This window comes from Morus notabilis, unplaced genomic scaffold (genome assembly GCF_000414095.1).
Source record: "Morus notabilis unplaced genomic scaffold, ASM41409v2 Scaffold99, whole genome shotgun sequence".
Classification (NCBI taxonomy): Eukaryota; Viridiplantae; Streptophyta; class Magnoliopsida; order Rosales; family Moraceae; genus Morus; species Morus notabilis.
Window position 1 is genome coordinate 1,764,496 of NW_010362482.1, and position 21,213 is coordinate 1,785,708.

A 21,213-nucleotide genomic window follows, 5' to 3' on the forward strand; every position below is an offset into this window, starting at 1 on the left:
CAAAAAATTGTTTTCAATGTAAAAAACCCCATTAATGTCTCTCTTTCTCTCTCTCTCTGTGCTCGAGGGAGGAAAAAATAAAAATAAAAAATAAAAAATGATTAAAAGTTGTTTTTCATTTCTCTCTCATTTTACACTAAACTAAAAAAATCTTTTTCATTTTCGTTTTTTATCTTTATTGCGCCAAACACTGTTTTGGAAACGTTTTTATTTTTTCTTTCTCAAAAAATGTGAAAAATAAAACGAAAGTAATTCCAAACACGGCCATTGAAATATTAACAATCCTACAAATATTAAGTATTGTTTTTATCCCTTGTAAATAGTGACAGGTGCTAGAGTGCATGTGTGAAATTTTTTAGTTCAAATGTTAATGGAAAATATTTTGTTTTTCATTTTAAATGGTAATGCAGTGTGTTAAGCGGTCATAAACCTTTTATTAAAGGCTAAAACAGCGTGTGGTTGGAAACCCTATCATATATATATATATATATATATATATATATCATAAGTGATAGCTTAACTAAGGTTGCCAATTTTGAAAATGCACATCCTTCTCCTTTGACCCAATTTTTTAAATTTATGTAGGGAATTGTTTAAGAACTTTTATTCCACTTGGTTATCTTTTCTTTTATTTTCCTTTTTCTTATCTCTCTCCCTTTCTCTTCTTTTTACAAGAGACTGGTAAAAAAGGTTAGAAAATTATTAGTATGTGTTGATATCTATGAGCAATGTAAGCAATGTAATAAAGTAGTGAAGTTAATCATTTGCATGCATTATAATGGACACTACAATATTTTTTTCAATTTACTTTTTTTTATAAGCGTTTTTTCAATTTACTTGATGAATAGAGAAATCATTATTATTATTATTATTATTTGCTAATCAAAAAGAGAAATCATTAGTTGATCATGAGACTATGGTACCAATTCCCACACAACTAAAAACCATCGAAACAAGAGATTAAACAAAATTAACAAATATGAATTAATAAGTAATAAAAACATAACTAAAGGCATTTTTGCACGAAACACCAAGCATATTCTTTTCTCTTTTTTTTTTCTGACAGAAAACATATGATAACGCACCCATTCCAAATTCCCAACCCTAATCGATACCCTTATCATTTGAAATAGTACACTGCACAAAAAAAAAAAAAAAAAGAAACCAAGGAGAGAGAGAAGTTATCATCAGAATTAGTGTAAAAGGTAGAGTCCGTTTAATTCGCTGATATAAATTTTTAATTTGAGTTAAAATGTGATTTTATATTAAAATTTTTTACTGTAATAAAAAATTAAATGTGACTATATTTGAGAACTTTTTACTGCAGTATAAATTAAATTTTAAATTCGAATCAGTGAAATGAACGGGGCTGTAGAAACCCACAATTACAACCTAATTTTGCAAATATGATAAAAAAAACTAATTTTGCAAATTTTAAGACTCACATTCACATGCAAAAATAAAGGGGAAAATAAATAAATGGGCCAAAAAACAATCAACAATAACTAGAGAAAAAGGTTAACTATAGATAGGGCTGTTCATGGGTTGGGTTGGTGCGGGGTAGGACTTTTTTTTCCCCGCCCCAAAGGGTGCGGGTGGCACATATTTGGCCCCAACGATGTTAGAAAAATTTCACAACCCAACGTTGTTCGGGTTGGGTTGGGACGGTGCGGGGTGGGTTGGGTGGTCGGTTTCAACATTTAAAAAATCAAAGACTTAAAGATCAATATAATATTCAAACTTCATCATTAAATAGAAATAGTAACCATCATTATCAGTCCGGTGAGAGAGCACCGGAGTAAGTGGGCAAGACGGCGGCCGAGAGGACTGAGCAATGAGGAGAGAGTTATGAGGGGGTTCACGGGAGGGGAAGAAGAGGGAAAACTGAAAAGGAAGAGGCAAGAAGAGGGGGTTCACGAGAGGGGAGACCGAGAATGAGATTGTGAACCCTAATGTTAGTGTGCCTAGGGTAGAACTTAGGCAGTTCGGCTTGGGCCAAAAGCTTGGGGGTATGTTGTGCGGGTTGGATTGGGGATTGCGGGTTGTTATGGGCCCAACCCACAATCCACCCCAAACACTTCGGGCCAGAGGTTTAATGAGCCGCAAATTTAAAAATAATACTGCGGGTTGCTTTTTTCAGCTTGGATTGGGACGGGGTGGGTTAGGTTTGCGGGTTGTTCGGGTTTATGAACAGCCCTAACTATAGACATGAAAAAAAAAGAAAAGAAAAAAAAAGGTCTGAAAGGCAAAAGGCAGTTTCATGTATCGCGTAGTTCCTAAGCGAATGATTCTTTCATCTCAACAGTACAAGACTCGAGATTTTCTTTTTCCTTTTCTTTTGTATTTTATGTCAATTTTCGATTTCGATTTTTTACATCATATAATTATACAGTCTATAATTGTTTACTTTCAAATTTTTTTTTAAAATCTATAAATACCCTTTTCTCTCTAGTGTCTTTTTGTATAAAAGGCAACCCAAAGCAAAACAAAGCAAAGCAAAGCAAAAGCCTTGGATTGTGTGTGTGGCGTTTCTCTTCGCGAAGGAGAAGCGAAAGAGCAAAGAGAAGACGATTCTCTTTCTCTCACTTAGGTTTTGACAGAGAAACGAAAGGAAATCCATGGCCGAAGAGTTCGTTGCTGGCTCTACAAACGGCGTTCCCATGGATGCCGCCGCCGCCAAATCCCCCAACTCTATCTCCACCGTCATCCCCGGCTGGTTCTCCGAGATTAGCCCAATGTGGCCTGGTTCGTTTTCTCTCTCTCTATCATCTCTTATATGTTTTGTTTGACTGGTGAGTAATTGCGGGAAAATGAGGCGGATATTCGGGTATTTTTGTCTACTGAAGCTTTTGTTAATGTTTTTCGTTATTTTTGTCTGTGAAACTGATTAAAATATGCTTGTTTCCGAGTTTCTGTGTATGCAATCGGTTTTTGTGTCAACGGAATATGCTTGGCTTTTTTCGTTTTTGTTTTTGTTGGGATTCTTTACAAGCCATGAGTGTTCTTTGAATGAAATTTGCTTTCTTACAGTTCTTGTTTTGTGTCATTTTTGCTTGTCTGTTGGTCTCCGATTGCTTGCTTATCCTAATAGCTTAAGCTTTTGGGATGGATTGGTTAAATAACACCACCATATTATACTTTGCAATTTGCGAGGTTAAGAAATTTGACACCTGATAAGAAAATGAAATAGTTAGGTTTCATCTTTTCATTTGTTCTTTAATCATATGGTTTTTTCAGAAGGTCAAGACATTAGTTTTTTGGGTATGATTGGTTTGTGTACAATATTCATGTGTGGAGCTACTTTATATGCAGGGGAGGCACACTCCTTGAAGGTGGAGAAGATTTTATTTCAGGGAAAGTCTGATTATCAGGATGTGATGGTTTTCCAGGCAAGTGATGATTCTCCGAACGATGTTGCTGAAACTTTCTTGAGCATTGTTTGGTTCTTTCAGTGACAATATTGTGATGCTGTTATTTCTTTCTTTTTGGTTTGCAGTCATCAACGTATGGAAAGGTCCTTGTTTTGGATGGGGTGATTCAGCTCACTGAGAGGGACGAATGCGCTTACCAAGAAATGATCACCCACCTTCCCCTGTGCTCAATTCTAAACCCAAAGAAGGTTATATGTTTAGGAACATGATTTGAAATGACAAGTTTTATTATTTTTTTCTTTTGTCTGCTTTTATAATTTATTCACAAAGTTGTTTTTCTTTAGGTTTTGGTTATTGGTGGAGGAGATGGTGGAGTCCTGCGGGAAGTTGCTCGGCATACCTCCATTGAGCAGATTGATATATGTGAAATTGACAAGATGGTTGTTGATGTGAGTACTGCTGTTGAAAATTTTGTTTTGTGTTACTATTTAACTTGTTTGTGGACCAGCTACAAATTATATATGTGTTTCCTTTATGTGTTGATTGGTAATGAACAAGTAAATCATTGCCTTGTTTTATGAAAGGCCAATTTAAGTGAATTCTTTAGAGTTGCTTGGTAGATATTCTCATAAATAAGTGAGTACAGCATGGATATGCATTTATAAACTCTATCTTTGTCCCACTAGAGGATGCTACTTTACCACGAAAATCTCATACGATATTATTTCAGGTGTCTAAAGAGTTTTTCCCCAATGTAGCAATTGGATATGAGGATCACCGGGTGAACCTTCATATTGGTGATGGTATGATTAGCTTGTTCTATTGCTTCTCGTTTTTTCCTTCCTTTTGTATTTTTTTTTTATCCTGATTTCTTATGGTTTTTTCTCAATCTTGTAGGAGTTGCCTTTTTGAAGGCTGTCCCCGAAGGGACTTATGATGCAGTTATAGTGGATTCTTCTGATCCAATTGGTAATTATATTCTCAAGCAGCATTCTTCCTGTAGAAGTTGCGAACTGCGTTTAATAAGTTCTTAACGTCTGGTTTTTAATTAGGTCCCGCTGAAGAGCTCTTTAAGAAGCCGTTCTTTGAGACAGTAGCTAGGGCTCTTCGTCCAGGAGGAGTTGTCTGTACTCAGGCTGAGAGTATATGGCTTCACATGCACATAATTGAGGACATTGTGGCTAATTGCCGGCATATATTTAAAGGCTCAGTCAACTATGCGTGGACTACAGTCCCTACATACCCAAGGTACAGACTTTTGAAACTATATATGGGTGCAGCTCTCTTTCTCTCTCTCCATGATGAGTATACTTTTACGCATTATGTGTGTGCTACTAAAAAAAATGGACGCAGGCATGCAATAGGAACAGATGTTTGAATTTATTATGACCTGCCAAATGGCATGTTTCTGCATTGCTGATGTTGTTTTATCCTTAACAACTTTCATTTGCGTCTCAGTGGGGTGATTGGTTTTATGCTTTGTTCAACTGAGGGACCACATGTCGATTTCAAGCACCCTGTGAATCCTATTGATGCTAATGACAAGTCCAAGAGACCTTTGAAGTTTTACAACTCCGAGGTGTGATTTGAGAGGAAACATCCCTTCTCCTTTCGTTTTATCCGTATAACTCTCTTATAAGTTATGTGCTTAACTTTTCCTTTTATTCTTATGCCTATTTCTTTTTATTTCCAGATTCACACAGCTGCTTTCTGCTTGCCATCTTTTGCGAAGAGGGTGATTGATTCAAAAGCATGAAGCGAAGCGTTAAGAGCTACAAAATAAGATTGCCGTTTTTCTTCCATTCTCATGAAAGAGCTCATTTAGCAAAAGAAGCAATGAAGGAATAAGCTGAGGTTCAAAATTGACGTCTCTATTTCTTGGCTGTTAAGCGTGATTTTTGGTGGATTACAATGTCTATCTCTTTTTCTTTCAAATAGTATTACGAATTGCAAGTTAAGAAACCCTGCAGGATTTTGTCGATGCAATCAGCTTTTTTGTTTTTCCCATTTCGTTTGGATGAACTCAATCTAGCTGTTCTATTAATAATAATAGCAATTTGGTTAGTGCTTATGCCAAGTTGTGAATGGCAACCAAGTAATTAGAGGAGTATTCATGAACCTGATGGGCGTGGTCGTAACTCAAAAGCATTTTTTTTTATAATTGTATTAAAGTTGAGAAGTAAAAGTAGACACTTGACAAGTTGTTTGATGCTTCGTCCACATTATTGGACCTCGTCGGTTCTATTGTGCAAGATTTGCCAAAGAAAAAGACCCAAACATTGATTAACAAAAAAACTGAGAAATTATTGGCAAATGAAAACAAGTGTTTGCTCCACTAAAATCGTTATTTAACCTGGTTGTAGCTTCATAAGGCTAACAATGCCATGGAATATAAAAAAAAAAAAAGTCACATATACAAGACTTTTAATTTTTACATTCCTTTGCATATCAAGAACTTTGTTTATTCTCATCAACAGCTTCAACCTTTTTGCCTACTTCTTCGTCAACTTTCTTCTCCATAATCCGATTCTTGCAATCGTGGAAATACACAACGCAAGCGACCCATTTAAGCGCATTCCCCAAACAGAACAAGCCAATCTGTGCAACAATCCAACGCTCACTTCCCAAGCAGCCAAATAGGAGGCAAGACAACCTCAAACTCACTCCCAAAACAAAGAAAACAAGCATCAAAATCAACCCGCGACGCTCATTTCCCCTGCTGAAATAATTAGACAAAGCCATTGCTTCAACCCCATAAACACCCTCCAATATGGAAATCACAAGACTCATGTTCCACATGGCACTCCACTCCAAGTAAATCCTTAGCAAAAACATAAAAGCTATCCCACATAATAGTCCAAATATAACATCACATAAAGGGTTCCTTAAAACAACAAAGTAGAGTGTTACTAACCAGATCAGCCCAAGAAGATAACATGTTGACAAGATTGTTATGTAAACAAATGTGACAAAACTGCCCCTCAAAGTTGTTCCGTGGATTGGTCTCTGTACCATATCCTTAAAAGTCATCCAGATTTCTTCTTCTCTGTAAATCTTTGAGGCCAAATCAACGATCACAAGCACGGTGCTGAGCTCGAAGAGATGAAGAGGCAGCAAATAAAGAGAACAGAGTTGAATAAGCTGGTAAGAAAATCCCTTGTCCAATTTTCTTTCGCTTTCAAATGGTATCGGCCAATTATAGCGGAAGTTATCATAGCGTCGTTGTAGAAGAATCTGAGAGGTTTTAACTAGGAAACCTTGTAGGAAAGTTTCATAGTAAACCAAGAAGAAGAAGAAAGGGAGGGAGGTTAGAACAGTGAAGATGATGAAGCTAGGATTCTTGGCAAAAAGTTTCGCAGCTTGTTTGAGTATACCAATGACCTCTAGTTTCTGATTAACGAGAATTACGTTGTTGCTTTCCATCTTCTTCCTAGGTTCAGAACACAATTTTTAAAGGATTTTGAATGAATATCAATGAGTGATTCAGGACTATTTAGGACCTCATAAATCTTGAATGAGATGTTTGTTTTAAGGTTTCGTTCTTGATTCTGAATCACGGTTCTTAGTTTTCTACGGTGTTTGTCTCTCATAAAAAATTTAAATTTTAAAAATTAAAATTATAAATTATGGTTCTAAACCCATAAATCAATCGTAAGTTTACATTGAGGAAGTGGGTTGACTTTGACGTTTTCTTTACCTTGAAGGCTTGAACTTGTCTATTTCCTAGTAATTGGGTCATCACCATTCACAATTATTCTTATTATTAATTATTATTGGCCTTTCGAGATAGAAGGACTAGGAAGGTGTTGGCTTTTCATTGCGTGGAGAGTGGAATTTCATGTTATGGGAGTTACTGTAGAAGCATGAAAAATTTAGCAGTCGTTTTTCTTTCCTTTTAGTTTCTTTTTTGACTCAAAAGAATTGGCTTTCTGCTCCTCCATAATTCACTATGTTTTTTGTTCGTTGTTATCTGGGTAATCCAGTCTGAAGTTGCAATTTTAAGTATCACAGATATCAAAATATGGAATTTTGTAGTCCTTATTATTGTATAAAGTAGTTTTTCATAATATCATAAAAAAGTACTTTTTTTTTTTTTTTGCTCAATAATATCATAAAAAAAGTACTTATTTTCATTTGTTTTTAAGCTTTCCGGTGTTTGCTAATAGTCTTCGCTCTGTCAAATTCAAATGAAAAAAGAAAAGAAATAAATAAAGACGTGATCCCAAAGTACATTAAGAAGCATTTACACCATCTTTTTCCGCTAATTAAACAGACAAAAGGGCTGATAATCAGCAAAAAAAGGCCATCGTCGATTAAAAAGTTGACATATAACAAACAAGGCTGATTTATTATAAACAGATATCTACCACCACAACTAGTAAGATCTTTCTCTGTAACGACTTTCATGCTTGTGTATTATAGTGATCGTCAACAACTATAATTGATAAGGAAATTGAATGCTTAATTTTGACTTTGGAACGAGGGGTTTACAACAGTGAAGACAATAAATTATATAGTACTTGTTACCTAAATCTAAAAGCAGCTTAAATATAGACAGATTATATAATACTATATGGTTTCTTTGCCTTTAATCCACACAAAAAAAAAAAAAAAAGGTACATCCCAACTGAATTACCAATCGTACCTTTCATCTCAATTGAATAGACATTCACTAGTTAAACCATGCGTAACCAAGTCTTCCACTCAAATCTATTAAATAAAGAGACATACTGAAGAAAAATAAAACAAAAGAGCAAGTTCATAAAACAGGCAAGGTGCCTTTACTTGGTAAACACGTAACATTCACCAAGGAAGCCTTGTATACAATAATAGTCTACAAACCTTCATTTCTAGTCAGGTCATATATGTGGAGAGACATCGACAGAAGATAATTGAAAGCTCATTATTATTGCTTTGCCATTGGCTTGACTCTAAATATGGTTTGGAATCATAAGCTTCCCAGACGATTAATACGATTTTTTCATCTCAGTAGTTGTGTTTATTCACGAGCTGTTTTGACCTCTTAATTCTTTACCTTCTTCTGCATCAACTTTCTTCCCAAAAATTCTCTTAATGCAATCATCAAAATACACCACAAACGAGACCCATTTAAGCGCATTTCCGAAGCAGAACAAACTAGTCTGAGCAACAATCCAACCCCATGTTTTATACCCACCAAAAACTAGGCATGGAATTAGCCTCAAACCAACTCCCCAAACAGAGAAAACAAGCATCAAAATCACCCCATTGTGAGCATTCCTTAAGCTAAGATAAGCTGATGAACCTAACGCTTTGGCCCCATACGTTCCTTTCAACAATGAAACCACAAGACCCAAGTTCCATATAGCACTCCAAACCAAGTAAATTCCTATGAGCAACAACAGATTTGCCCCATATACTAGGTGAAAAAAAACATCAGATCCCCTTCCCAACAAATAGGACCTCAAAATAAAACCATTGTCAGAGTCATAATACCTTAAAGCAGAAGAATAGGTTGCGAGTAACCATATAAATCCAAAGAGAGTACATGTCGACAACAACACAACATAGCCATAAGTGATGAGAATGCCCCTTAATCTTGCTCCGTCGGTTTTTACGTCGAGCATGTCATTGAAAGTGAAGGACTTGTCTTCTCTGTAAATCTTCGACGCAAAATCGACAATCACAAGCACGGTTAAGAGCTCTAGGAGATGGAAAGGGACCAAGTAGAGAAAACCCAGTTGGAGAAGCTCGCGAAAAAGATCACTGTTCAATTTTCGGACTATATCAAGTGGTAAAGACCAATTGGTTTCGTGATGCTCGAAGTAAGAGTGAAGGGTAATCACATAGGACCCATTTCCAAATTGAAGAAATTCACGTTCAGGGGTTTCGTGATCTTTTCCTTGAAGAAGAAACGCAGAGGTTTGGAGAAGGAAGTTTTGGAGGGAAGTCTCGAAGTAAAGAGAGAAGCAGAAGAAAGGAAGGGAGACTAGAGATGTGAAGATTATGAAGTTGGTGTTTTTGGTAAAAACTGTGAGAGCTTTTTTCAGGATACCAGAGGCTTTGAGTTTATTGCTTTCCATCTTTTTCTTTGTTTCTCCTCGCTTCCAACCTCCAACCAAACTAGAGTAATATAAAATATAAATGGCGAAAGTTTATTGCTTTCAAAGTTGCCGGCTGAATAGACTTTGACCTTTAACTTATTTGTCTAGAAGATAAGCAATTAAACACCGATGTTTTATCTTAATTTTTCATTTTTGCAATTCATTTTTGAGTAGATCCGAGTCTTATAAATAGTATTAATTTTTAACTGTTAAATTAAATTAATTTTTAATTTTTTATAAAAATTTAATATATAAAAATAAAAAATTATCAATAATTTATTTTTTCTCGTCTCACGAAGCTCCTTCATTTTCCTGTTATTGTAATATAAAGTTAAAACTAAGAGGGATCTCTATGGCTGGCTGATCTGATTATAAGCAAAGGTGAAGTAAGATAGTGAAGCTTCTTAGAAAGTGTTGGGCTTCCGATTTTCAACACTAGTTAGTCAAGGTTGGGATGTAGAAAAAAAAAAAAAAAAAAAAAAAAAAAACGACAAGTCAATTGCCACGTATAACTTGTTATCGTTTTATTTGAAAATGACATTTCGTTTCATCTCACTAGTTTTCTATCGTTTAACCCTGCTGAATAACAATCCGACAACCTCCCATTCCAAACGACGTAGTCGTGTTTTGAAAAAAAAAAAAACAAAAACAGTAGAGGAATTTGTGAAATGAAGCAGTATTGCTTTGATTAGAAAACCGAGAGAAGAGGGGTTTATACACAATCTGGGGAAAAGGAAGCAGGGGTTTGTTGTAACAAACCTCCAACTCAGCAAAGAAAAGGAAAATAAAAAACAACACCCTACTTAGTCTTATTTTCAAAACAACAACTAATTAACCTTTATTTACAATCTCAACCCCTAAAACTCTTAATACTCCCCCTCAAGATGGATGATGAATGTTCTGAATTCCCATCTTGCGCAAAAGAAAAGCAAACTGAGATGAAAAAAGTGACTTCGTCATTATATAAGCAATTTGATGTTGAGAAGCTACATGCAGAGTCTTTAAGTTTCCGTTTAAAATCTTCTCTCGTATAAGATGACAATCAATCTCTATATGCTTGGTTCTCTCCTAAAAGACAGAATTGGCTGCTATATGGAGGACGGCCTCATTATCACAATACAAAACTGCAGGTCATGAATGGTCAACTTCAAGGTCCTTGAGTAAGGAAAACAGCCACATAAGCTCACATGTTGCATTGGCCATTGATCTATACTCTGCTTTACCTGTAGATCTAGCAACAATATGTTGCTTCTTGGATTTCCAAGAAACCAATGAGTCTCCAAGGAAAATACAGAATCCACTAATGGACCTTCCACTATCCGGACAAGAAGCCTAGTCTGAATCAGTAAAGCCTCTCAAGTGAACTGATGAGGTAGAAGGAAAAAGGATCCCTTGCCCAACTGAGGAACTCTTGGTTTGGCAAGAAATTGACTTAACTTGTTGACAGAATATGACAAGTTTGGCCAGGTTATTGTGAGGTATAACAGCTTCCCAATAATTCTTCTGTATTGAGATGGATCATCAAGTAATTCTCCCTCATTTTGAGAGAGTTTCACATTGGGATCCATATGTGTCTTCCTCATTTTACATCCGAGATACCCAGTATCTGTAACACCTCGAGAAATTAAACGAGATTAATTAAGATAATTATGATTTATTAGTGTTCCTAATCTTGTTTAATTAATTGATTTTTGAGTAATAAATGTGACGTATAAATTTAAATATTTCTAAAGAATTTAAATGTTCTAAATATTTATATTTTTACCCCAAAAGTATGTGTAGACACATTTCCTGGACTATCAATTTAAATATTGTGACACCAGTTTCTTTTTCCCTTTTTCTTTTCTTTTTCTTTTTCTTCTTTTCCTTTTTCCTTCTCGTGCATTGCTCACTCTCACTCTTTCTCACTCTCGTTCTCCCACTATCTCTCATTCTCTCACTTTCTCTCTCTCCCATTTTTGTCTCGAATCAACCGGATCTTGAACCAAAAAAGGATTTAAAGAAGTTTTCAACGTCAAGAGAAGAAATTGAGGTAAGATTTATGAAAAACTTCTCTTGAATCTCGAATTTTTCGGATTAGAAAACCTATTTTGGTTCAAAACGGATTTTCATGGATTTTGAGTAAAATCATGGTAGAAATTTAGGATTTTTGGTTCTTTGGACTGTATTTTTCATTTGGAACCTGGACAGGATGATTTCCCTTTGAAATATCACAGATTAAACTCAAATTTACAGGTTTTCAGACTCATTCGGTGAGTTTTCTCGCATTTCTGTCCTCCACCGGTCGACCGGATTGCACTCCACTAGGTTGACCTATGCGGTCAACCGAATTGCACACCACCGGTCGACCGGTGTACATGGGGTTTGACCCTGTTTTGCTTGAAAACCCTGTTTTGACCCAGATTTTTTAGGGGAACCCAAATTAGCTTCATTTTGGGACCTAAAATGAATGGATTACCATCTTTAATCCATGTTTTGAGATTAAAACCCTTGGAATGATGATTTGAAACATGAAATGATTTATGAAACTTGAAATTTGATTAAGGCACACTAATAGGAAATCAAAGGATATAATTGAGATTAAATTACTTTAGGAATGAGAATTGGATCCTAAAGTGTTGCTTTGTATCAGTGCTAGCTGAGGGATCGAATTGAAGGCTTTGAGGAAGCAAAAGCCGGAATTGTGCAACGCTAGTCACAGGTTTGGTACTTGAGAGGTAGGATTTCTTACCCCTTTCCCTGTTGGCCTGATTTTCAAAGAGTTTTGGCCTTGCAAATATTTTAAAGAAATGGCGTGTTTGCGAAAGAAAAGCATTTTGAAAACAATAGCTTGATTTTAGCAATTGGAATTATAATGAACTATTTCAGAAAGTTTAATGAATGATTTCTTAAGATAAGAGATCTTGCGAAACGATAAACCGGCTGATGGCCTAGATAGGATATGGAGAGTGTATCCTTGGGGGCAGAACCCGAAACCCAGACCGGGCCACTACAGTGGTAGAAAAGGCTTGTGCTTGTGTAAGTAATTCATCAGAGGATGAATTACTTGTTGATGCCTATAATACGGAAATTTTTAGTTTGTATTCTTTTCAGAAAAATGATGTGAGGTTCTGGCTGTTGTGTTGGAACTGAATGTCTATATTTATTTAATTGCTTATTCATTTATTTATTTACTCATTCATTTATTTACTTGTTTATAAAGTTATTTCAAAATACATCCTACTAGGCCTTCCGCTCACGTTTTATTTGTTTTATAAATATTAAACCCCTCCGAGGCAACTCTAGAAGCAATGCGGAGTAGATGAGTTAGATTGCTACCATCCGATTAAGAGAGGATCGTGTCCTTCCTCCTTGTGAGTAAATGTAAGAATTGTAAACTCTGGACTTTGGATTTCTAGACTATGGTTGATGTCTGTAATGTTATTTACATGTTCATGTATGTACAATACTGCATATCCTGTGGGTGAAGCCCTGAACGATGTTTGAGGTTCAAGTTTTAACCTCTTGTGATCAAAAGTGGGGGCGACCCCGTAACTTTCATGTAATTTATTTTCAGCTAAATAGTGGGGCTCGTTTGGAGATTTCTTTAATATTTTACTTTTGATTTTGACTATTATGATTATAAATATTTAATTACTTTCTTAATCGCGTTTAACTACTATATGAGCCTCCACGTCACTAACCCTGGCTTCGTGGCGTGACAGTATCTGAAAGAAATTGCAAGGCATAATGTCTCTGGCTTAAGGAGATACTTGCATTTGATCTAGCCACTTCTAACTCCATAAAGTATTTCAATCTTCCTAAGTCCTTAAACTTGAAGCTGGTGTCAAGGAAAGCCTTGAAATCCTCCACTAGTTTCTCATTTTTAGTGGCAATAACAATATCATCTACATAAACTAACGAGGCAATAAAGAAGACTCCATTCCTCTTAATAAACAAAGAGTTATTCGCAACAGCTTGTTTGAAGCCTTGCTCAAGTAATGCACTTAAGAACTTGGAGAACCATTGGCGAGAAGCTTGTTTAAGCCCATAAAGAGACATATAACCAGAAAACATGATTAGGTGGTAGAGGCTCCCCCTCACGATGATAATCAGGAGGTAAGGACATATAAACTTCCTCTTGGAGATCACCATGAAGGAAGGCATTATTTACATCAAGTTGGGTAAGATGCCAACCATGAATTGCAGCGAGAGCAAGAAGAACATTAACAGACACCATTTTAGCAACATGAGAAAAAGTATCAAGGTAGTCAATAGCCATTTGTTGTGTATATCCTTTGGTGACTAGACGGGCTTTGTAACGCTCTAAAGTTCCATCAGCTCGGTACTTGAGTTTGTACACCCATTTACAGCTAATGGGATGTTTCTCAGGGGGAAGAGTGGTCACGGACCAAGTGTCATTTTGCTCAAGAGCCTCAAGTTCTGCAGTCATTGCCTATCTCCATTCCGGGACAACAACAGCCTGTGAAAAACTAGTTAGTTCGAAGTGTGTGGAGACAGCATGAACAAAGGCTCTATGTTCATGGGATAGCATGTCATAGCTCAAACATGGGAGAGAGGGTGAGCTGTGGATGATGGAGTGTGGGAGACACTAGAACAATGATAGTCTCGAAGGTAGGAAGGTGGTTTGACATGACAAGTTAGACGTGTGAAGGAGGAAGGGATAGAATCAGGTAGATTACCTTATATGGGAACATGGGGCTCAGCATCATAGGTACAAGGCAACACTCGGTCAGAGAAAAAGTCTATGGAAGAATCTAAAATACTTTCTATCTTAAAGGGAAACATTGTTTCATGCAAGATAACATCCCAAGAAATGTAAATTGAGTTAGTGGCAAGATTAAAGAGTTTATATCCTTTATACCCGGGGGGTTAACTAAGGAAAACATACTCTATGGCTTGAGGAGAGAACTTATTACGATGTCTAGGAAGTGTGGAACCATAACATAAACAACCAAAGGCCTTAAGATAGGAATAGGATGGCTTCTTCTTCCAAAGAAGCTCAAAAGGAATTTTATTGGACAAAAGAGGTGATAGAGTTCGATTAATGAGATAAACAACTGTGAGTACACAATCTCTCCAATAATGTAGAGGTATGTGTGATTGGAAGTGAAGAACTCTAGCTACATTTAGGATGTGCTGGTGTTTTCTTTCAACAACAGAATTTTGTTGGGGTGTGTCTATGCAAGAGTGATAAGAGATGATCCCTTTTTCACGAAAAAAAACTCAGGTAATGACAATTCCTTGGCATTATCGGACCTAACCGATTTTATGGTCACATTAAACTGGTTTTGGATTAAGATGAAAAATTTTGGAAAAACAGTTTTGACATCTGATTTGGCACGAATCAAGTATACCCAAATAAAACATGTACAATCATCTACAATGGTTAAGAAATAACGATAACCCCCAGTAGTCATTAGTGTAAAAGGCCCCTATATGTCACAATATATTAATTCAAAAGGCAAAGCAGACAAAGAATTGGAAGAAACAAAAGGTAGACGACGTTGTTTAGTCGAATGACATATTGAACAACGCCAAATTTCATTTGTAACATAAGTAATTTGTAATTCATTCCTCAATGTATGAATATTTACATAAGAAGGATGTCCGAACCTATAATGCCAAATTTCATTTTCTGTTAAAGTAGCATTATTACAATTTGCTGTAGACTTAGAGAAAATTGGTAAACAACTAGAGGAAACAGGAAGTAAGCTTGTAGAGTCCAAGATGTAGAGGTTTCTTTCTCTTTTACCCATCTCAATCATTCAGCCCTGAATATGTTCTTGACACACAAGTTGTAGAGTGGAAATTAACAGACAAGTGGTGATTATGAGTGAGTGAACTGATTAACAAGAGATTAAAATGAAATTGTGGCACGTAGAGAACATTGTGGAGAGTGAGATTATCTGACAAAGGAACATAACCTATGCGAGTGATTTCTACGGTGAGACCAGTGGGTAGTGAAATAGAGGAATTGGTTATAGGCTTAGAGCTGTCAAAACATGATAAGGAACAACAAACATGGTGTGTTGCTCCTGTGTCTAGAACCCAAGAGGTGGAAGGAAAATGAGCAGTGGATAAAACAAAGATAGTAGATAGGGAAAGAATACCACTGAAGCTTGACACTGATGGTTTGGGCTGTTACAGATCCGAAGCAGAGCAGGCATTGGTCTGGAGTTGAGAACTCATGAGGGCAATGTCCTGCTGGCATTGGGAGGCAGTTAAGTCCCTAACTGAGGGCTCTAAGGTGCACTATTCAGGCAACGTTGCTGTAACCTGATTTGCTTGTGGCTTAGGCAGGGCTTGCTTAGGCTTAGGCGGGGCTTCCGCCTGGGCCTCGGGGTGAAGTTGGATGCAGCAACAGTGGGAGCTGCAGGAGGTAAGTCTCCCATGGCTAGAGAGGTGGGAACAGGAGCCCCACTGTTGATTGCCCGCTGACGCTCCTCTTGTACCACAAGCGCAAACACCTTGGTTAAAGGCGGCAAAGGGTCCATCAAGAGGATCCGAGCTCGAGTCTGAGAAAAAGACTCATTTAAACCCATCAAAAACTGCATCACGTACTCTTGCTGTTGATACTCCATCCAGCTCTTCATGCCTCCACAGTGACAAATATGGATTGGTTAGTATAACTTCAGCTCCTCCTAGAGAATCTCCAATCGGGTAAAATAAGTGCTTACATCAAGAGCACCTTGATGCAGAGCCGCGAGGTGAGTTTTCATCTGGAAACTCCGCGTGTCATTACTTTGATGGAAGCGTTTCCGAAGATCTAACTAGATCTCAGCAGCAATATCAATATAAAGGAGATTATCAGCATTCAGGATCCAAGAAATCACCATGTTGTTGCAGCGAATCCACACGCCGGAAAGAAGATCGTCAGCTTCAGGATGAGGTATGCTCTTGTCGATGAAACCGAGCTTGTTCTTGGTGGTCAAAGCCATAATCATGGCACGGCTCCAGGTGTTGTAATTGGATCCAGTGAGGAGATTAGAAACTAAAACATACCTGGATGATCACCATTGTGCAGGAAATAGGGACATGTAGAATCCTCCATGGCCGGTGGAGCTGAGGTTCCAATAACCACACAATTGTCGGAGTTGCCGCCGGCCCTATTCATTGGACGAGTAGAGGAAAACTTCCAGAGATTGGCAGAGGATTATCTCTCTGATACCATATTACAAAAAAAAACAAAAAACAAAAAAAAAGTAGAGAGGAATTTGTGAAATGAAGCATTCTGTATTGCTTTGATTAGAAAACCGAGAGAAGAGTGGTTTATACACAATCTGAGGAAAAGGAAGCAAGGGTTTGTTGTAACAAACCTCTAGGTCAGCAAAGAAAAAGAAAATAAAAAACAGCAACCTACTTAGTCTTATTTTTAAAACAACAACTAATTAACCCTTATTTACAATCTCAACCTTCCAAAACTCTTAATAGTGTTTGTCCTACTCCTACACAAGTTTGCGCCGCCGAGTACATGTTAACAACAACACAACATAGGCATGCGTGACAAGAATGCCCCTTAATCTTGCTCTATCGGTTTTTATGTCGAAAATATCGTTGAAATTCAAGGACTTGTCTTCTTTGTAAATCTTCGATGCAAAATCGACAATGATAAGCACGGTTAAGAGCTCTAGGAGATGGAAAGGGACCAAATAGAGAAAACCAAGTTGGAGCATGTCATAAAAGAACTCTAGGAGATGGATGCGTTAGATTTGCCACTTTTGGTCCCCTGTCGTCTCCTTTGGCGCTATAAACTAATCTGTCCTTGCAAATAAGGCAAATATAATATAAGAGATAAATTAAAGAGGGTTGTTATCTTAATAATTATTGTCAATACTTTTCATGTGCTAATGAGCTAAGTCTACTCTTGGTCACATGGTAACGTCATTTTCTAGTAATGATAATATAATGTTTTGAGAGATCTCTGTGGCTGGCCGATAAGATATGCCGAAGGTTCAGAATCAAGATAGTGTATCTTCTCATAAAGTTTTGTTTTTTTTTTCTTTAAAAAAAATCATGTTTTTTGAAAAATGAGTTTTAAGTGTTGGGTTTCCCGTTTGCAGCATTATCAATTCGCATTCAAAATGTTACAACACTAAAAATATTAGTTGGCATTAAAATGGTACTTAGCATTGTTAGTAAGATCTTCAACTTTTAACTTTATCAAATTACTCCTTTTTTTTTTTTTTTTTGCAGTTTTAGTCCATAACACTTAAATTAACGAAAGATTCTAGAGATTTGATAGAAGTAATATTGCAAGGACTAGTAGTGTCACAACGCTCAGAATCATTCTATTATATATATATATATATATATTTGGTTGCTATCACTTTTTATTCGTTTGGTACGAGAATTTAAATCAGGATTTTAATCATGATTCAGAATCAATGATTTAAATCACCTTAAATCAAGAATTAAATCCATAATTCATGATTTTAGGTTCAAATCATTATTCTGAAACCATGATTCAGAATCTATGATTTAAATCACCTTAAATCAAGAATGAATAGTTTTAGAATTATGATTTGAACTAGTATAAAACATCACATCAGATTCTGACTCATCAAAATAAAACACTAATTTTGAATCATGATTCAAAATCACTATAAATAAATACTGATCCTGAACTAAAATTTAAAATCATAATTTTGAATCTATTTACTAAACACACTTGAGTCTCTAAACCAATAGTAGAAGAATGTTCTACTTTTCAGTTGTCAGTCATTTCAACTACACGTTCTTCAACAAGTTGTTAGTCGTTTAATCTAGAAAACGAACATCCCTTCTAGTACAAGAATGTTATATTTTTTCAGCTTGAAATTAAAAAAAAAAAAAAAAGTATCCTTGGGCCAATGAAAGTGTGTAACGTGTAACGGTGAAACGGATATGTACTTCACCTTTAAAAGTTTGCTATTGCTCGAGGATTTGCTGTCCACCTGTCGTCTACTTTCAGAAAATACAAGTAATTTTTGTTCATAAATTTACTAAATACATGAACAATAATGTGCAAGAAACGACAAGTTATTCTCAACAAAGAACAGACGACAAGTACAAACCGTCCCATATTTGGTCCATCTTAAAATAGACAGAAAAATTAGAATGAATACTAGAAGGGTTATTTAAGGATTTGAGAGCAACCCTTATGTGAATAACTTTATTGGAGGTCCCTAAATCTAAGTCCTCTCTGACCAGCTTAAATTATTTAACTTGGCAAAATACCATGCTTTCTTTGTTTTAAAGCTCAAAAAAAAAAAACACTCCTATTGTGATTTTTACCTTTAACAACACTCTCCCCTGCTTCTTGGGATCACTGATATGTATCAAAAACACTTTTATTTCATTGATAAAACAAGAGTAAATGTGTCTCACTTAGTCACATCTTTTATACAAGAGAAGATATAAATCCTGTATCTCAATTCAGCCCATATATATGCAGACACATTGACAGAGAAGAATTATAAAATGCTCATTATAGTTAATTGTTTTCCATGATCATTTGATCCAACTTCTTCATCTCAGTAGTTTTGCCTCTTAGTCTTAACCTTCTTCCACATCAACTTTCTTCCCAAAAATCCGCTTGATGCAATCGTCAAAATACACCACAAAGGAGACCCATTTAAGCGCATTTCCGAAGCAGAACAAACTAATCTGAGCAACAGTCCAAATCCAGTTTTTATAGCAACCATAAACTAGGCATGGAAACCTCAAACCAACTCCCCAGATAGAAAAAACAAGCATCAAAATCATCCCACTCTGAACACTTCTCAAGCTAAGATAAGCAGATGAACCTAATGCTTTAGCCCCATATGTTCCTTTCAGCACTGAGATCACAAGACCCAAGTTCCATATAGCACTCCAACCCAAGTATATTCCGAGGAGTAACAAAAAATTTGCCCCATATACTAGGTGAAAGAAAACATCAAAATCCAAGGACCTAAACGGCATATAATAGTAGAAAAGGTCAGAATATTCATAGGGAAAGTACCTTATAATATCAGAGTATGTTATGAGTAACGTCAAGAATCCCAGTAGAGTACATGTTGAGAAGAACACAACATAGCCATATGTGACAAGAATGCCCCATAATCTTGTTCCATCGGTTTTTATGTCGAAAATATTATTGAAAGTCAAGGATTTGTCTTCTCTGTAAATCTTCGATGCCAAATCGACAATTACAAGCACGGTTAAGAGCTCTAGGAGATGGAAAGGGACCAGGTAGAGAAAACTCAGTTGGAGGAGCTTGTGAAGAGAATCATTGCTCAATTTTCTGACTATGTCAAGTGGTAGAGACCAACTTTTGCCGTAACTCTCAGGGTAGGAGTAGTAATATTGAACGATAAAGTCAGAGTTCTCATCCACTAATTGATGAAATTCTGGGGTTTCATGATCTTTAGCTTGAAGAAGAATCGAGGAGTTTTGAAGAAGGAATTCTTGAAGGGAAGCCTCAAAGTAAAGAGAGAAGCAGAAGAGAGGAAGGGAGATTAGAGATGTGAAGATTATGAAGTTAGTGTTTTTGGCAAAAATTGTGAAAGCTTCTTTGATGATATCAAAGGCCTTAAGGTTATTTCTTGCCATTTTCTTCTGCTTCAGTTTCCTTCACTCCAAGCTCAAAACCAAACCAAACGAAAAAAGCGCTTTTTTCCGAAAGTCTATGGTGATTTTTCAGGTCGTTGCCGTCTAAATCATCTCAACGCGCTGAAGAGATATTAGCTTGACTACGTTTGTGACACCAAGATGAACTGATAAATGTGTGTTCTCTATTTATTTTTCTTTCGTTTGCTTCTTTTTTTTTTTTTTTTTTTTTTTTTTTTTTTTTTTTTTTGTTAAGTGCTAAGAATAAGAAGTCAAGATTGCTGTCCGTCCACACGGTAGTTGAGTCCAGCTGTCTTGGTCTAACATTCATTTTTAATAATTTAAGAATTTGAGAAATTTATATTCACGTTCATTTTATTGATTTGAGTTTTATTACATTAAAAAATTTTAAAAAATAATCGTATTTAATTTTTTTTTGTAATTTTAAATTTTTATATAAAGTCACATTTTAATTCAAATTAAAAATTATAATCAACAAACTAAACAGATCTTCTTACTGGTATTCCAAAATCCTAAGGTTCAAAATTTAAGATACTCCCGTTTAATTCGCTGATTTGAGTTTTTAATTCGAGTTGAGATGTGATTTTATGTGAGAGCTTTTTACTGTAGCAAAAAAATTAGATGTGATTGTTTGTGAGAGCTTTTTACTGTAGCAAAACTCAAATTTTAAACTCAAATCAACGAAATGAACGGGGCCATACACTTGTCAGTGCTTTCCTCACTCTCTCTTAAGAGTGCCACAAGTCAGTTTTCATATAAAACCGTCGTTTACGAGTGTGTTTACTTCACATGAAAGGGAAAAAGAATCATAAAAATAGTAGTTTTAATCCTGCATTTACTTACAAAATTAGGGATAATAGTGTGGTAGACTCCACACAATATAAGAAATGAAAAAAAGAAAAAAAAAATATCAATCTTTACGCCTCTTGGTATTAATTCCTTATTAAAGTGAATGAATTCAAAATTATTTGTATACCCTTAATAAGTTAAAATGTTATAAATCAACAATTAGTTATTTATGTACATTTTAATAAATTACAAACAATATTAAGTAAACATTAGAAATAAATAACTAATTGTATTAATCTTATGACTTGTATTATTTTAAGCGAAAATAGTAGAAAATAAGCCAATATGAAATGTTTAAAGAAGTATATAGGCCAACT

General features: G+C 35.9%; 4 protein-coding genes across 4 annotated transcripts; 1 reads left to right on the top strand and 3 right to left on the bottom strand.

Annotated features, from left to right (window-relative positions):
• Window positions 1-2,444: 2,444 nt before the first annotated feature.
• LOC21410406 (spermidine synthase 1) lies at window positions 2,445-5,489 on the top strand. The gene is made up of 9 exons (XM_024168107.1): window positions 2,445-2,745; window positions 3,313-3,389; window positions 3,497-3,619; window positions 3,716-3,820; window positions 4,102-4,174; window positions 4,269-4,340; window positions 4,424-4,619; window positions 4,830-4,950; window positions 5,065-5,489. The coding sequence occupies exons 1-9, from the start codon at window positions 2,619-2,621 to the stop codon at window positions 5,125-5,127; spliced, it is 957 nt and encodes a 318-aa protein (XP_024023875.1). The 5' UTR covers window positions 2,445-2,618; the 3' UTR covers window positions 5,128-5,489.
• A 311-nt stretch (window positions 5,490-5,800) lies between these two features.
• LOC21410407 lies at window positions 5,801-6,875 on the bottom strand. Its single transcript, XM_010102184.2, has one exon. The coding sequence runs from the start codon at window positions 6,792-6,794 to the stop codon at window positions 5,820-5,822; it is 975 nt and encodes a 324-aa protein (XP_010100486.1). The 5' UTR covers window positions 6,795-6,875; the 3' UTR covers window positions 5,801-5,819.
• Window positions 6,876-8,047: 1,172 nt separating this feature from the next.
• LOC21410408 lies at window positions 8,048-9,484 on the bottom strand. The gene has a single exon (XM_010102185.2). It carries the CDS (start codon window positions 9,431-9,433, stop codon window positions 8,375-8,377), a length of 1,059 nt encoding a protein of 352 aa, XP_010100487.1. The 5' UTR covers window positions 9,434-9,484; the 3' UTR covers window positions 8,048-8,374.
• Window positions 9,485-18,772: 9,288 nt separating this feature from the next.
• On the bottom strand, window positions 18,773-20,174 carry LOC21410409. Its single transcript, XM_010102186.2, has one exon. The coding sequence runs from the start codon at window positions 20,027-20,029 to the stop codon at window positions 18,992-18,994; it is 1,038 nt and encodes a 345-aa protein (XP_010100488.1). The 5' UTR covers window positions 20,030-20,174; the 3' UTR covers window positions 18,773-18,991.
• Between the last annotated feature and the right edge of the window lie 1,039 nt (window positions 20,175-21,213).

What these genes read in the sequence shown, in the direction of transcription:
- LOC21410406 (XM_024168107.1), top strand. Translation starts at nt 2,619, where the DNA reads ATGGCCGAAGAGTTCGTTGCTGGCTCTACAAACGGCGTTCCCATGGAT. An exon ending in AGGATGTGATGGTTTTCCAG is followed by an intron (nt 3,390 to 3,496) that starts GCAAGTGATGAT and finishes TTTGGTTTGCAG; the next exon opens with TCATCAACGTATGGAAAGGT. An exon ending in GGATTCTTCTGATCCAATTG is followed by an intron (nt 4,341 to 4,423) that starts GTAATTATATTC and finishes GTTTTTAATTAG; the next exon opens with GTCCCGCTGAAGAGCTCTTT.
- LOC21410407 (XM_010102184.2), bottom strand. Translation starts at nt 6,794, where the DNA reads ATGGAAAGCAACAACGTAATTCTCGTTAATCAGAAACTAGAGGTCATT.
- LOC21410408 (XM_010102185.2), bottom strand. Translation starts at nt 9,433, where the DNA reads ATGGAAAGCAATAAACTCAAAGCCTCTGGTATCCTGAAAAAAGCTCTC.
- LOC21410409 (XM_010102186.2), bottom strand. Translation starts at nt 20,029, where the DNA reads ATGGCAAGAAATAACCTTAAGGCCTTTGATATCATCAAAGAAGCTTTC.